Source organism: Gopherus flavomarginatus, chromosome 3 (assembly GCF_025201925.1).
Source record: "Gopherus flavomarginatus isolate rGopFla2 chromosome 3, rGopFla2.mat.asm, whole genome shotgun sequence".
NCBI lineage: Eukaryota > Metazoa > Chordata > Testudines > Testudinidae > Gopherus > Gopherus flavomarginatus.
This window is the reverse complement of record NC_066619.1, coordinates 239,940,079-239,957,642: the sequence shown is the minus strand read 5'-3', so window position 1 is coordinate 239,957,642 and position 17,564 is coordinate 239,940,079. Positions and strand designations below refer to the sequence as shown.

The following is a 17,564-nucleotide window of genomic DNA, read 5'->3' as shown; positions in this document are numbered from 1 at the left end:
ATAAACAGCAATGAAACTGACCAGTCTAGGTCCATTGCTTAAACAACAACATACATCTTGAAAAAGCCTGAAAAGTCACTAAATTTGGTAAATAATTTATATATGCACTAAAATTAGTCACCCCCATAGTACCCCAACGACTTTCAGTGTGGCTGAATATTCAGAAATTTAGTGTGTAAAACAAGGGAAACAGATAATAATAATAATAATGCAAAAATTCAGGGAAGCAGTTCAGTTAAACCCTCTTACTGTGAAAAAAACTGGCCACAGAAAGAAGGAAAGCCGAGGCAGAGCATCTCAAGTGATTCCCACAGTTCAGGAAAAGGGGCAGGGGCACCGAGGTGAAGGGACAAAGCTTGGCGGTAGTAAAACGAGCCCCATAGTTTTTGTTTGGATCTGGGCAATTAAATCCCACCCTGTGTCCGCAGCCTTTATCCTTGTATTTTCATCGGGAGCGCAGCAAGCTGCCATGGAGCATGGACCAACACAACGAGGGCTGTCAGTGTCTCTTGTCACCCTACTGAACCGGACCTGGCTGCGGAGAGCGGGTTCCCAATAGGAACATTTGAGACTAAAGCCGGGCCCGCTCCTCCGCCTAGGCAGGTTGCTCTGTGGGCGGCCCCAGCTCTGCCTGAGGCTGATTGGGTGCCAGGTGCGCCTGGGCTTTTCCCTTGCTGCTGCTGCAGCAGCATCTTTGCCCCGCGGGCGGAGCGCGCCCGCTAGCCCCAGCCTCAGTGCATAACGAGGCATGTGATTGCTGCTGTTTGTTGCTACTGCTGCTGGGGGCGGTGGCGGCCGGGAGGAGGCGGGGGCCGCGGCGGCCTGGGTATTTGCATGGGCTGAAGGCAAAGCGTCTTCATCGGTGACAGTCTGTTTTTATTTTTAGCTGGCCGCTCAGCTCGCGTTGCAGGGAGGGAACGAGGCTGGCTCCCGGCGGGGCAGCAGGACGCGGACACCAGCAGAGAGGTTACCGCAGGCGAGCGGCAGTCAGCCAGGCTGCAAGCTGCCCCGAGGCAGGGAGCAGCGGCCTCTCGCTCCCCTAGTCAGAGGATCTGCCTGGGGGGTCGCTCGGCTCTTCCGCGCGAGCCTCCTGCAGCGGAGGCACCGGCAAGGCTTTGCAAATGGCCAGCTCTCGGCTAGAGCTGGAGGAAATTCAGCCTCTGCAGCAGGACGCTGCCCGTCCTGAGCCAGCCGTCGCCGAGGCGCGGCACTGGATCGAGGTAAGAAGCCCTCGCTGATCGCTTGGTAAACGGGCACCCTCTGAATTTCTCCTTTCCCGTGCGGGAAGCATCTAGTTACAAAAGAGGAAGGACTGGCCAATCTTCCTCCTCTCAGCGATTGTGGGTTTTTAACTTTACCCATCCACCCGCCCCCTTCTTCCCCTACAGAATAAGCCCCCCCCCCCGTGCGATTTGCAGATGGATTGGGAAATTAACAAAACACATGCCCCAAATCTCAGTTCCTCTTCATTGGCACCGCTGCAAAGGGAGGCTCGGTGCAATGGAGCAGGCGCTGGAAGAGATTTAAACTGTTGCAGATTAACGGGCGCGCATTGTGTGGTTGTTTGAATGGGGGTGTGTTTTTTTTAACCCCTCCGCCCCAGTTAATCTCTTAATCGCATTGGTTTTCTGTGGACCGAAAAAGAGACGAGCGCTCGTAAACAAGAGCTTGATTGAGAAGATGACACCATCGCCTCTCGTTTTGTGCGTTAGAAAGGCGGTGTGCAGTGCAGGCCATTCAGGTGTTGAACCGCGCTTGCTTTGCAATGATCTGTCTGTCTATGTCATCTGCGGAGCGCTGAAACAGGCTGGGGATTTGCAGTCTCTCTGATTTGGATCAGATGTCTCTGTATTACTAATTCATCCCTGCGGATATGCATATGTTGCCTTGAGTAGCACTCCATGCACTACTGTGTATAGAGATCAGGCTAGTGAAAAAGAGCTGCTAGTGCAAACATTCAGCATAATGAGAGAGGAAATGGCTTGCCCAATATAGGCTATCCTGATTGGTATGTGGTTGCTGATGAGGATGATGGCTATGATGATCCATGGGAGTAACACTTTCACAGTGAGAAGGTCATTCTGGATTGACTGACATGCAGATTATTGTGTGACTGATTTACAGTGCCTGTTGTTAACTAGGTCTGTAAGAATGCAGAACTTTCCATGACACCACTACAGCTTCCTTCCTTGATAACTATGATTCCCTCTTTAACTATGAGTTGGTCTTGCTCTACTGACAGGGTGAAAACACTTTATTTAGTCACTGTTCTCTCATGTTTATAATAGGTAAAGATATTATAGTGCATCCAGCATGGAAAGATAGAGCCCTTTACATAGGGGTTAATCTAATCACCAGTACTGGAAAACTGTCGTGGCATCATCGTTTATACCACTGTTCCTTTGAGCTGCAGGTTCCTAAACTTAAATTGAAGCCCTGAATAGACCTCTGCAGTTTCTATTTTAACAAAGTCTTTAGGAAAAATAATACTGTAAATTTGTTCTGAGACTGTTAAACTAGATTAATTTCTGAGGGATATTCTGACAGTATAGTTAGTTCAATGATCTATGAAGAATAATGGTTCTTGTTTTGATATTAAATAAAAGGGTAATATTGAGACAGAGATGAGTAAAACTGCACGGATGAGGAATTGGTGGCAATTGTGTGTGTCTGGGCTCCTCTCCCCCCCCCCCAAGAAAAATAGAAGAGGTCCAGAAACTAGGGTGACCAGATGTCCCAACTTTAGGGTCTTTTTCTTATATAGGCTCCACTAACCCCCCACCCCTGCCTCCTGATTTTTCACATTTGCTGTCTGGTCACCCTAACAGAAACAGGAAATGAAAATGATGAGAACATGGAAAGGCTTCTGTATTTAGGAGAAGATGATGAAAAGATAGAGACTAGTATCTTTAAAAGTCATGTTCCCTTTAATTTATTTGACATTTCAGGTATATAAAATACTGACTAGTATGGAGAAGGTAAGTAAAGTGCTTCTATTTACCCCTTCTTACTATGTAGGGACCAGAAAACATAGAAGTATTGCCTTTGAATTTCATCATAAAGCTAAGAGAAAATAGTACTTTTTTATTTTTCATACAGTGCATAGTTACTTTGTGACTATGAGTTCCACTGGGTTATGATTGAAACTAAGAGTTGGGTCGGATTCAAAAGGATTAGACCTATGTGTAGTGAGACATCTGTTGTTTCATTATGTGATGATATATGGAGTTTAAATCCTGCTGCTTTAGAGAGTAAATCAAAAACTGCCTGAGGTTTGGAAGAAAGTTTCCCAGAAGCAGTTTATTCCGCAGTTCACCAGGATAGGGATTCTTCTGTCTTCCTCTATGCATTCTGTTCTGGACTAGATGGACCAACCAGTGTTCTGAACAAGGAAGGCAATTTCTTCCTTCCTGAAGTCTCTTTTGTTTCCATTCCCATGCCATGGAGATGTATCTATCTAGGTTTCTAGATTGCATCCATGTTTATGTAGCACCTTCTGTACAGCATTGTCTGTATGCGCTTTCTCTCTTCTTAACCATTTGGTATGAAGAATTTGGCATTGTGTGCTGTGCAATCTCATTGCTGATGACAAAAGTGAAGTGCCTTATTATGACTTTTTTATGTCTTAATGTGAACTTGAAACTGTTGTAATAGCCACTGTTCCTTTCAACAGGAAATATTTCAGGAACATAGAAATTACCATATTTAATTACACCTGTGGCCCCTTGAGTCCAGTATCCTGTCTCTGACAGTGGCAAACTGTCTTCCTAGTGATTCAGTGGAAGGTCGAAGAAACCACATATTTGGCAGATATGGGTTAATCTGCTGTCTACATCGGGTCTCTTCTTAATCTGTAACATATTTGGTTTAAATCTGGAAGAAAGAAATCTAATATCTCTTCCAAAACTGTTGTCAGTTTTGACTGTTCAGACTGGACAGTTTGGTGCAAAGCAAGGCCCTACGCTCAACTTGATGGTGTCTGTTTGTTTGTAACACAATAACTTTTGAATGCCACATCCAATCAATTCTAAAATTTCAGGGAATGTTTTAGGCATCAATAGGACAAATACTGTATTTTTATGGTGAAAATAAGAAAACCAAAAGGGGGCTATGGAGGACACACACGTCCCTGGCATCTAGTTAGCAGATCTGGCAGTGTTAGCTAGATCCCTAACTATCTACAGCTCAAAGAACCAGTTGATAGCAGCCTTTAACACCTTCCAGCATCATCCACTCTTCCTTTCTCCTCCCCAAAATCCCTCAGCTCTGCCCGTCCTCCCACTGCAGTTTAAAATTGTGGCACCCTGAATGAATCATATCCTGGACAGAAAGAAAAGAAAAATAATGGGGGGCCATACAGAGACCATGGTATGGGGAAGAAGGTCATGGGGTGCTTGTGGAGGGATGCAAGTAGCCCCTGTTAACATGCAGCCTTCTAGCTGTTTAGCTCAACTGCTTTTATGGGCCTCATCACTAGTACCTGCACACCTAATAATTCATTATGTATTTCTCTCTACAACACCCTTGTGAAGTAAGGAAGTACTGTTTGTCAGATGAGGAACTGAGGTACCAAGAGGGTAAGTGACTTGTCCAAGGCCATATAAGATGTGGTGGAGTAGGGACTTGAACCCAGGTTTCCTGAGTCTCTGGTTAGTGCCCTAACTACTGGACAATCCTTCATTGTTTAAAACCTGTTTGAATCTTGCTAGTTTTTAGTCTCCATGACCTCTTCTGGCTATGAGTTCCGTAGTTTAACTTGGTGTATGAAAGTTTTTCAAGGGGAGGTAGAGTTGATGTGACTTATGTGGTACAGTAGCTGGTATATTGAAATTCTATTAAATTTTCTGATTAGATCATAAATCTGCTTAATGTTTTAGGAAACCATAATTCCACCTCACACCATGTGTTTAGTTTCATATCAATGTAAACAATACTCCTCTTTTGTGTAATAGTAACCCAGTATTTTAGTTTGCTTGGCATACACTGTTTAGATTAATAACAAAATGGACTGTATTGGTAGTGCTGAGAAGACTTAAAATAAGTGATGTATCTGTATGGCAGGGCTTTTCTTTTGGTGCAGTCTGCATTATTAAAGGTGCAGTATCCCATTTCAATTAATGCTTCTCAGTTTCACTGAAAGACTAGATCAGCCTTGCACAGTATATTGGGTTACTACAGTGAAACAACAAATCTCATTTAGTCTAGTGGCTTGTAATTTTGAAATGTCAGTGCTCTCTGATAGGCTGATTTTTCTCAAATTGGAATAACTGATGGTTTGAAAGAACATCTGTAAAAGCAGTTATTCACAACACAACAATTCATATGAGGATAGTACAGCAGTAAAGTTGCACTTTGTGCTGGAGTAACTCCTGGGGTATTGTTATCTCATAATTGTACTTCTTAGGCTTCCCTCATTATGAATGGCTTTTCCATAGACTTGTACTACTTAGAAAATTTGCCAGCTGATAAGAATGCTTCCTTTATGGCTACTTGGTAATAATAAACAAGTCCTGTTTTCTTTCTCCTCCTCACTTGGCATTTGAATTTGCTGTCCCTAGAGGTGTGCACGCTGCACAGCGAAAAATATCTCTTAATAAAGATTCCCCCATTGAAAAAAAAATCATGTGTTCCCTCTAGAGATGACTTTTTTGTTAGGGAGAAATTTCCCAGACTATTGGCTTGTTGGATTGGGTTGGTTTACGGGGCAAACCAGCTGGCTTTATAAGGCCATGTCTCTATGAACAGCACCGTAGCAGCTCAGCTGCATCAATACTGCTGCAGCATGTCTGGTGAAGATGCTTTATGCCAACACGGGAAAGCTTTCCCACTGTCAAAAAAACCAGAAAACAAAACCCACCTCTGCAAACAGCGGAAGCTGTTAGTGGGAGAAACTGTGCACGTGAGTGCTTATGTCGGTATTACTATGTTGCTCGGGTGTATGTGGAATAGTCACATGCCACGTAACATATGTTTTGCCAACATAGGCTGTAGTGTAGATCGATGGCTCTCAACCTCTACAGATTCCAACCTTTCAGGAGTCTGATTTGTCTTGGGTACCCTAAGTTTCACTTAACTTAAACTATTCGCTTACAAAATCAGACATAAAAAGACATAGTGTGCTGTGACACTATTTACTGAAAAATTTCTGACTTTCTCGTTTTTACCATAATATTATCAAATAAATCAATTGGAATATAAATATTGTACTTACATTTCAGTGTATAGTACATAGAGCAGTATAAATATTTCATTGTATGAAATTTTAGTTTTCTGCTGTCTTCTGCGTACCTCTAGGGGTACACCTATCCTTAGTTGAGAACCACTAGGGTAGACTTAGCTTGTGACTTCTGCTTTGAGGTAGTATAAGTTTTAAGTTCATAGTGGAAATAATAGTTTTGAAGGGATGGGAGGCAGGGGAGTGGAGCAGGGGAAGAATCAAAAACACGTATCTGGTGATGTAGTTCATCTTGTTCTGGGATTAAGATGAAAATCCATTTTTAAATCATTAAAAGGGCGTGGAATGAGAAAGTTTGCAAGAAAATCCTATGAATTTATTCCTGGGAGAATTCTGCCCCACTGCACACGTGCAAAATTTGTGTGCTGTGCACAATTTTTTTTTCTCAGCAGAAAATTACTTTTGCTGAGAAGTGCTGCAGCAGTTATGAATTTTGCCCACCAGTGGCTACTGTGGAGCCAGAACAGCGAGCAGTCCCAGCTGCGGATAGGGAAAAGAAGAGGCTGCCTTCTTCACAGTGCCTTGCCCATAGGACTGGGTCAGGAGGTATGGGATATAGTGGGACAGACAGAATGGGGCATGTGCGGCTGCTGGGGTGGGGGAGTGTCACAGACTAAAGTTCAGAAGGGATAGTGGCGGGGACAGACTGGGGTGGGGGCTGAATGGGAGTAGGGGTGCAGGGACATATTGGGAGTGGGTGAGGATGAAGGCCGAGTGGAGGCACAGGGCCACATGTGGGAGTTCAGGGCCACATGGTGATAGGAGAGGAGGGGTGCACAGACACAAGGGGATGGGTGAGGGGGAGGGCTGAGTGCAGCACAGGGCCACATGGGAATGGACGAGGGTGTGTAGGGAAACATGGGGGAAAAGAGGGGTAACTGAATGGAAGAGGCTAGGGGTCAGCCAGGGTCTGCATGGGGAAGGCTCCCTAACAGTCCCCCCCCACCTATAAAAATCCCAACTGTTCCATACTTCTCCCACCCACCCAGGCTCCCTTCCCGCAATTACTTCCCTGTCCCTCTGCTCCTCTGTTACCCCTGACTCTGCCAAGCCTTTACACTGCTTTTCAGGGGTGTGGGAAATACGTTTCTGTATTGTAGTTTAGATGGATTATTACTCAAAGTTCAGTAATATGCCTAGTAGGGAATGTGTTTGTCAAAAAAAAATCTTGGATCTTTTTTGTTGTCTGTATTGTTACAGACATATTTGCTGACAGGTATTTTGAAGTAAATTACCAAAATAATTGAAACTGGTGTAAATATATTGTTGTTTTGGCAAATAAAATATGCAGAATTTTAAAACATTGTGCACAGAATTTTTAATTTTTTGGTGCAGCATTCCCCCAGCATGTCTGAAAGTGAAAGCTCTTTATGGGGGAGTACCTCTGGCTCCCAATATATGGCTGGTGCTCTGAGGCTTAAGAGCTTCACTGCAAAAAACATAATTTTAAGAAGCAAGGGGAGGAATTCATTGACTCAGTCTTGACTACTGAGTTAAGGAATCTCAACTGGAAAACCTATTTGAGTAGCTAGTGATCTAAAGTACAGTGAAAGGCATTCAGGTTTAATATAAACAATTAGCTTAAACACACTCATATTCAAAACCCACTTGTGATATGCACGTTGAGAGCGTGCTCTAACCTTATTTGAGGGTCACTTGAGGTAGTTTATGCTTGTTTATGTATAAACACTCATCAGATGATTTGAACCCATCGAGCTGAGCACATAGCTAGACTGTCCTTATTTCTATTACCCTTTTCTTCCTTTCGCTGTTTGTTTAAACTCTCCTTTCACTTGAAGTTGTTTGTGTGAGAGCCTTATGGCAGGAACTTTATCTACCTGTGTATTAGTACAGCTCCTAGCGCAGAGTGCCCCAGTGCAGTTTAGGTCCTTTAGACACTAATGTAATATAACTAATTCTCCCCCTCTTTTTTTTTTTTTTTTGCTAAGTAGGGGGCAGAGCTTGCAAAGCTTTCTTGATACAGATAGTTCTTGTGAAGCCAACACAGCTATCCTTGGAAGCATGTGAGTAAAGTTATTCACATGCAGAGATTTGTATAGTATCATACCCTAAATAATTACATTATTATCCAGCTGTTGAATGAAAATTGGTTAACTGGTGATTTGAGTGGAGCAGTGGTTTACTTAACTTATGCTTATCTAGCAGTAGTTGTAACTGAAGCTTCCTCTCCCTGATATCAGAAGAAATTAATGTGAATTTGTTAATAAAATCTGCTGGGGATAGACTTACTGGAAATAACATGTTTTTACATAGTTCCATTTTAAGTGTAGGAACCAGTCTGTTGGTCCACTGCTATTGCTGTTCTGCATGATGAGTACGACAGGCTTTTAAGGCACGAGACCAGCTGGTGATGAGAACTCTCAGGAGACTGGATATGATATAAGACTTATGCATTTAGGGTCCAATTCAAAGCCCGTTGAAGACAATGGAAAGACTCTTGCTGACTTGAATAGGCTCTGGATCAGACCCTTTGTCATTGTTAGGAGGATGTTAGTCATACAGTGGATCCATAATGTAGCCTGAGAATGACTCTTTGGATGAGACTCAGGTCCATGGCTCATTTCTGTTCTTAAATGAGCATATATCCAGAAGGAGGCCACTGACTCCACAAGGGTTACTCCAGACTTGTATTGATTTAAATAAGGGCAGAATTTCACTCTATCTGCTCCAGGCAGAGTTGGTTACCACAGACAAGGTGGATAGAATACATCAAACTATTCAGTCTGGCTAAAATAACCCTCTTTGTTCAGGCTGTCACCTTCTGGAGTGTTTTCCTTTCCCAGTTGCTTAGCAAACAACCTCCTCTCCTTTGTATATGCACCCAATTCCCTTATAGTGAGATCACACTACTAAGCCGTGTCACAAGTGGCCCTTGGCATGAGGTTGTGGGTGGGAATGGTCAGAACAACAATGTACGTGATAATGTTAAAGGGCAAATGTCAGTAGTGGAGGACTAAACTGTGCAATGTTTTACAACTGTATTAATTTGAAGGAGGGGAGGGACATGTTATCTCAGAACTTTTAAATTCTTTGCTTCATCTTCAAGAGACTACAAATAAGAAAAAATATCCTCCCTTAATGGTGGACCCTGCAATATTGTTCTGCTGCTATCCGATCAGTAGAGAGGATCAGCTTAATAACAAAACCAGTTAACCCTATTCCAATAAGTCTACTGATGTTAATTGTGTAATATTTTTGAGGAATAAGTAAGTGATTTGGTTGGTCCTCAGGAAATAAGGTGAGATAGAAAAAGCTGATGGGGAGAGCGATGTTGTTTTCAGTCTTTTAACACTTTTAGACGACTATTCTGTCGGATAAAAACTAGGCAATAAAACATATGTATCTCTGTTTGGAAAAACCTGCCGACATGGAAACTGGTGTTATCCAGTTACCTGTGGATGGGCACTTCTGGATTTGGGCTCTCTAATTATTCCAGATGAAGAAAATTGTAACAATACTATGTCAAAATTAATAAATATTATCCCTCCTATGTTTAGCCACGATCTTAGTGAGAAAAAAGCCCTCAGTATGTCCTAGGGATTAACTATAAACAGACCTATTCAGTTGACTAGAAAAGGTTTTCTGTGGACCAAGATAATAATCAGCTTACAGTAGGGTATTTAAGGACAATAGTTCCAATAATGTGTAGCTTTTTCTTAAAAAAAAAAAAAAATTTCAAAAGGTCCTTCCTGTGAAGAAGTCTGGTGTCTTGCAGTACTGTTCTGCTGTGTGGCTTCTGTAATGGAGATCAAAATACTTAGCGACAGGTCCCTGCACAATTCAATCCTTAAGACTCTAGCACTCTGCTTTTACGTAGCTGCAGTTTGTATGCCCTTGAAGGGGAGCCGGTGAAAGTCACTTAACATTCTCTTTGACGCTACAGGAGTGCTTTAGAAGCTGTGGATCAGGACCCCATTGTGTATAAGCACAGAACTCCTTATTCTTACGGCTTTGCTCAGCTATGGCCCTTTTAACAGGTCATGTTGTCCTTTCCTCTTCTGGAAAAACTTCTTAAAGCAATATGAAGCATGTTGCTGCCAAATTAACTATTTTTCCTAGACAATTTGTGCTATATTTGGTTGAGAAAGCTTCACATTTTTTATCTTAGATATCATTGGTTGCCTTGGTTTTGAGACCTTAATCTCACTGAAGTCATTATGTAGCCTGGTCGGCCAACATGGAATTGAAATTACTCTTATCGGCGTTACAGGAAAGGCACTTGGTATGAAGTGCAAGTTTAACAGATGAGAACTCAAAAATGTTGAGTCCTTCTAAAATAGTCTTGTGCTCATGTTAATATTTGATTAGAACATTCCTCTAGCATTAGAATCCGTGTCAGCCAGTCTCAGCAGAATAACTTGCATAATATTGTTAAAAAATTGCTAATCATTGGTATTATATCAAGTGGACATCCATACTTAAGCCTGCAACTAAACTATGTGAGGTGGAAAAATCCTTTTTATAATCAAATCAACAAAAAGCAAGTCGATTTCAATACTGGTAGGTTGGGGGCCAGGGGAAATATTTCAGTTTTGAAGAGAGTCCTGCATTGTAACACGCCCTTTTTCAGATTTTTTTTAAAAAAGGCGGGAACAGGGAGAAGAACCTACTTTGGTGGCCTCTCTTGACTGATTTAATTTAACATCATATTTGACAAGCTAAAATTGTGAACAATCACATTCCTACGGCTTGTTGGCTCCAGAGGATTGTTGATTCATTGGGTTCTCCCAAGGCCAGGGAGCAGCAGAAAATAGATAAGGAGATGAGGGTTCTTCAATCCCCACATCTCCTGTGTGGAGCCAAGGGAGCAAGACTGGGTGGGAGGGAAATGCCCTCCATAATGCTACATCTCCTTCCTCCCTCACTTCCTCGTGAACTTTCTGCTCTCAGACCTTTTGAGGCTCCCAAGTGGGGGGAAAGGCCAGCTTCTGCAGGCCTTGCTAGATCTGCATTGGGAGGGGCTGGAGAGAGCATGGCTTTGTAAAGAGAGCTTTCCTCTCTCTACATGGCCCTTCTGAGATACGCAGAAGAGGAGAAACCTTGCAGAAAGCCCCAGGTGCCTTCCTGGCACCTTTCCGTCAGTCCTAGAAGACTCATTGGGACCACTCTCTGCCTCCTTGGCCTGTTGGGGTCGGGGCTGAGTAGGCTACCGGTTAGTGTCTCTTAAGTCTCTCAAAGAGCTAAGGCCTACGGGGTGGGCTGTTAAAGTTTGCTGGATGCACTGACTGTTGGACTGGAAAAGTTTTTTCAGGCTGGGGTTGTGGGTGAATGGGTGATGGAATCTTTATGCCCTGGTACTCCATGCAGGAGATAGCAGGAATGGCACAGGGGTTCTTCAGTCACCATGACCCTCCTCCCACCATGTGGGGTAGGAACAAGTGAAGGAAGTCTTTTTGTTTTTATTTATGTATGTATGTATTTATTTTGCTGACTCCTGCCAGCTACATTCCTTCCCTTCCTGTGACTGTTAAAAGCCAACAGGAAGATAGCTGTACCTCCTGTGTTCTTTAGAAGGAGAGCCCTGGTCCTGAGGAAGTAGAGAAGCTTTCAAGAGTGGGGTTCCCTTTTTATGGGCCTCAGTGGGTTTTAGTTTTACCAAGCTCAAGTGCCCCCCAAAATCATGTCATACTCCCCCAAAATCATGATTGGCTTAAAAATTAACTTGCTTCCTGACTTCTGATCCTTTAAGATGCATTTGAGTGATAGTTGAAGCTATTTCTTGCTAACCATGAGGGCTAGAAATGTGCCTTACAATAATAAATAGAAGGTGAGGTTTCTCAACTAATAACAAGATTCCAGGAGCTGGGGCTTCAAGCTGGGTTCATGATTTTAGAGCAAGTCTCGCAATTTGGTGTAACACTAGAGTTTGCAGCATCAGGACGTCAGTACTAAGGATCATGGTCAGGGCGGGTGCAAGGATGTTTCGCGCCCTAGGTGAAACTTCCACCTTGTGCCTCCCCCGAGCCATGTGGCAGCTCTCCACCCTAAGGCGCCCCCCCTGCAGCAGCTCCCCCCAGCCTGGGGAGCTGTGTGGCAGCTCTCCACCCCAGCTCACCTCTGCTCCGGCTCCTCTCTGAGCGTGCCATTGCCGCTCCACTTCTCCCGCCTCCCAGTCTTGCAGCGCCAATCAGCTGTTTGGTGCCGCAAGCCTGGGAGGGAGAAAAGCAGAGCGGGGTGGTGTGCTCAGGGAAGGAGGCGGAGCAGAGGTGAGCAAGGGCGGGGAGCAGTTCCCCTGCGTGCTGCGCCCTCTCCTTACTTGCTGCAGGCGGCCTTCCCCGCGCTCCCCCGCCCCAGGTCCTTCCGCCTAAATGCCGTTGACGACCGGGGTGGATGAAGATTTGGTCGCTGCTGAAGGACCCAAAATGCTGCCCCCCAAATGCTATTGCCCTAGGCAACCACCTAGGTCGCTTAATGGGTTGCACTGGCCCTGATCATGGTTGACTGTAGGTGGCAGGGGACTTTGCTAAAAAGCTAAGGGGGCATTTGCTTCCTCTGGACTCCTACAAGTTGATGGATTGAGATTTTCCTCTTGGGGGAACAGCTGGGGTCTGGAAAGGAGCCCTGTTCCTCCAGTAAACCTTAGTATTTCAAGAATGCTAGAGGTTAACTTTTCCCTCTGCTCCAGTTTATTGGAAATTAATGTCTCACTTCGACAACAAGCCACAGTCTCTCACCTAAATGACCACAGGCATTACATTCTCTCTCTCTCAGGAGGGACAAGAGAAGCAAAACCTCCTACTCGTATAATACGATGCTTATATTAATGAGTACAACAATCATGAGCAAGTGTGAGCAGAATGGTTTCAAGACTACTGTAGAAATGGGGCTGTGATTATATTTACTTCCAAGTGCACTGAATTCAGAAATCCACAGGACTAGGTTTACAATGGCAGATTGTAAACCAAGGGAGTGAGGAGATCGGATCTAGATGAAATTTGTTTTGTTTTTTTAAGTGGTTATAAACAAAATGCATTCCCCTTCCTCACTAATTCTTAACCTAGTTAGTTTTTGAACTACAACATTTGTATTTGAAACGCTTTCAGATCTGACTTATTTTAATGGCTTTTGAAAACAATCTTGATTTGGAAGTCTTAAAATGAGAATTTATGACTAATGATATTTAGTGTTTGGGTTAAGGTTGTACATCCCGTAGAGACAGGTGACTTGGAAAAAGTCCAGTCTTCCATTTTACTATTCATGGAGACATAAAATAGATCCATGCTCTTTTAATACTGGGAGTGGTGAGTGACAAGGGTTGGAAGAGTAGGTGGGAATAGGAGCAGAGAGGTTAGGTGATTTTGGGGAGGGGAAGGACACCAGGAAGAGGGACATGGGGGTCTGGGAGAAAGTAATTCCAGGGATATCTGTCAGCCCCATGTGTGTGCCATGCTCCGGTGGTCCTCAGCCCATTCACAGGGGCATGAACCCTACCCTCCCTCATATGAATCAGGTTCTGGAGAGTGCTTGCCTATTGGTGTAAGAGGGTCTGATCCCCTCTCTCTCTACCCCTTCCATGTGAGTGGGATCAATGTGGGGGTCCCTGCCCCCTGTATGTATGTCAAACTCTGGGGGGCCCTTGCCCATCTATGGTGGTATGACCCCTCCCTCTGCCATCCTCATGTGAGCGAGGTTCTGGAGGAGCTTGCCTTTCTTGTGGGGTTTGAGCCCTCTCCCTTCCAGCCCATGTGGGCTGTGATCTGGGAGCCCTGCCCTTGTGTGCATCACAGTCTGAGGGTTTTTTTGGTCCATCTAGCGGAGTGTGACCCTGCATCCCTGCCCTCCCTCATTTGAGCCAAGTTTGGGGCTTGCCTTTCTACGGTGTCTGAGCCCTTCTCCCTACGCTACTCATGGAAGCTGGGATCTGGGGTGCTTTGTCCATTTAAGAGGGTTTGAGCCTATCTCCCTGCTCTCCCCACCCATAAGTCAGGATCTGGAGAAGCCTTGCCTCTTTGGGTGGGGATCTGAGAACAGGCATGCTTGGAACACACTGGTGAGACTAGGGTGAGGAGCTGAGAATGGGTATGCTAGCCACAAATCAGTAACTCTCTAGCAATGGGGAGGAAATATGGGAACACCCATTGCCAGGAATGAGATATAACTGCTTTACAGCTATTGTTTCAGGCTCTATTGGTCTCCACTGAGTATTCTGTTTTATATGAGTACATCTCATTGAGATGAATAGTCCCTTAACACCTCTCTGAGCCTGCTGTGGTGCTGATGGATATGTAGAGCTTCTTCCTTTCCTTTCCATTCTTTTTACCTCTCACTTCAGACAGTAATAGAGGAGTGCCAGCTTTGCTCTAGCTAACCTTGAGAAGTCCTTCCTGTTCAAAGGATGATTATTCTAAGAGTATGTCTACTTTGGAAACTTCAAATCGCTGCCGCGGGAATGCTCCTACGGCAGCGCTTTGAAGTGTGAGTGTGGTCACGCATGAGCATTAGGGGAGAGCTCTCTCAGCGCTCCCGGTAATCCAGCTCCATGAGGGGATTCGCTCCGAGTGCTGGGAGTGTGGCTGTCTGCAGCCTGTCTATACTAGTGCTTTAAAGCACTCAGAGTTGCTGTGCTTGCGAGGGTGATTTTTCACACCCCCGAGTCATCAAGTTAGAGTGCCATAAAACGTAAGTGTAGACGAGCCCTGTATCTGTATATGCACATGGATTGTTTTGAAATTTGTTAGGGCTCAAGGGAGAGTAGGATTAGTGACCCAAATGTGGGGTCACCTGAGCAAGCGGTTCCCAAGATACGGTCCACCCACCCAGCATTTCATTAAATCCACAGATTCTAGCAACTGGACAGAAATTTGAGAATGAACTGTAAACATTTGGGAAGAATCCACTCCTACCTCTGTTTTGTTTTATTGGGGGTGCAGTGGGTGGAGAGAAGTTGTTGAGAAATGTAATCTGAACATAGCGGAATATTCAAAAGGTGCTGAAACCATTTTTGGGGGGAAGGCTTGATGTTTCTCCATTCTTCTCGCCTCTTTTTAAAATTCAGATATTATTCAAAAAAATCAGTTACTATCAATAGCAAATAAGAGCTGATGTTGCCTCCAGTCAGCCTATGGTGCCCGCCTCCATCGTGTGCTTGTTAAATTTACAAAGAAGTACTTTCGTGCTTTTCCCCATGCTGCCCCTCATGATTGGGAGGAGCTCCCCTGTAAACATCTGTAAAGCTACCTCATTGTCACCTTTAAAACACTTCTCAAACACATCTCTTTTGCCTACTCTCCTTACAAAAATGCTTGACCATGGTTAGGCTGCTGGGGTACTAAGACCCTTGTCAGCCATGCTGATCAGCATTCTGTCAAATTGCTATATTACTCCCCGTCGGTATCTATTTCTCTTTTTATACTTTAGTGTAAGCTCTTTGGGGCAGGAACAGGTTTTTTTCTGTGATTTTTCGTACAGCACCTTGCCCAGTGAGGTCCAGACATAGGGCTCCCAGGTGCTACAGTAATACAAATAATAACTTGTTTTCTAGCCTTCTGCTTTCAAAAGCTTTTTACATTGAAAAACAACCACCCTTGAAACATTGGGTAAATCCTGCTGTTTGGCAAAGAGCTGTTTTTAAGGAGAGAGTGCGTTTTTGGAGAAGAGGGGAAAAGGGAAGAATAAGAAGGGAAGGGTAATTGGTTGACCCACTGCTGTGGTAATCCCAGAAGTTCCATCCTGAAATCCTTGATTTTTATCTTCAGTCATGTGAACAGTTTGATTCCTTTCAACAGGATAATTTGCATGGGTAAAGTTTTGCAAGATGTGATCTCTTGAAACTTTCCTGAAGTCCAAGAGTGTCGCTGTTAATGTGAAAACTAAATATTCAGCCTAGCAAAATAAATACATATATGTGACAGCAGCAGTACTATATGTTGTAATGTCCTCCTTTGCACCACCAGAAGTCGGGGAGATAATCGTAAGTAGAATTTGTACACTGTGGTTTGGACATAGAATAAAAATTTTGATTTTTTTTAAGTGTTGTTTGCCAGTATCTTGATTCATGAAAGATACTAAAGAAAACAAGCTGCTTCTGTAAAAGACTGTAACAAGATGGGCAAAATATCAGGATGAATCAGTTGTAAAGGTGACTGACCTGATTAGGAAGAACAACACTAAATTTTTATGAAAACCTCCCCACAATATTTTAGCCTTTGGAAACCCTACAAGAAAATTCATCATAAATCTTAAATGTTTAGGCAGCTTAAAGACCCTTTATCTAAAATCTTGGCTTTTAAATAAAATAAAAATAAAGGCAGACCAATCTCTCTTAGTCAGGAGTCTGCAGCGATTCAGCTTGCTGTGGATTTTTATTTCTCTCCAGAGACCTCTGTTTCGTGTTTTTTTTTGTTTTGTTTTGTTGTGTTTTTTCTGCACTCATTTCACTTTTCCTGGAGAGATCATTCTGCTCAGATGTAGTGTGCAGTTTCTTCCTGGATGCTTAATTTTTGACAGTCAGCTTGCTTAAAAAATGCCCAACTTAAGTTAATCAATTTGAAAGGACTCTTAGTCTTGCAACTGTTTTTTTTTTCTTTCTTTTTTTTTTTTTTTTTTTGCTGCCCACTGTAAGCACTAGGTCTAGAAATCTCAGCCTCAGAACTGTCCAGGCATGCAGGGCACTTCTAAAAGTGGAAGTAGCGGCTGTTCCTCCGTGATTCCTGGCATTCAGAGTGTTCCAGATTGGCACATCACAGCTGGGAAGCTCAGAGATGAGGAGATGAATGTAGGGGGAGTGGGGTGTTTAAAAATAAAACTGGTCAAGCTGCTTGAGTTTGTAGGAATGTCTGTGCCACTATTTTAAGTACAATCCCAAGTCTGTAGACCCAGGTTCTTAGACTTGCTGCTGTGTGCGTGTTGCAATGTAGAAATACCCTAGTCACAAGTAGCTTTGCCAAGTAACTTCCCTTCCTCCCCTCTCTGCTCCATGCCTCCCCTCCACCTTTTTTTTAAAAATGAATATATCCCAGGTAGCAGACCACCACGTTTTTCACATGTTCATTCATGGGTGGTGGTCTTTTGCAATAACTCTGTAGCTGGATTAATTTATATCTCCACACTTGGAGAATGAGGTGCATTCAGCACTTAAGACTTCTCAGAGAATGTTAAGCAAAAGCAGCTTTACTTTTTAAAAGTAGAAAAACCCAGCCTAGTGCATTTGTTACTTTTGCCATTTTATACCTTCACACACCATCTGTTTTTTGTGACTTGCTTCAGGGGAAAAATACATCTCTTCAATAACTTATTGAAAATATGAAATATTGAGGGTGTTTTTGGCAGAGGACATAATTAAAATAAAAGATCTAGTAGAGAACTTGTC

At 43.6% G+C, this 17,564-nt stretch overlaps 1 protein-coding gene across 10 annotated transcripts in view; it reads left to right on the top strand.

Moving 5' to 3' along the window:
* Positions 1–804: 804 nt before the first annotated feature.
* Positions 805–17,564, top strand: part of LIMCH1 (LIM and calponin homology domains 1) — a 314,760-nt gene continuing 298,000 nt past the window's right edge. For 3 of the 10 annotated variants that reach the window (XM_050947395.1, XM_050947394.1, XM_050947392.1), the window contains exon 1: positions 806–1,220. In XM_050947395.1, the coding sequence (XP_050803352.1) occupies positions 1,122–1,220 (99 nt within the window). In that variant the 5' untranslated portion in view covers positions 806–1,121. Of the gene's footprint in view, positions 1,221–17,564 lie in introns of all 10 variants that reach the window. The other 7 variants (XM_050947403.1, XM_050947397.1, XM_050947396.1 and 4 more) reach the window with 3 other exon arrangements.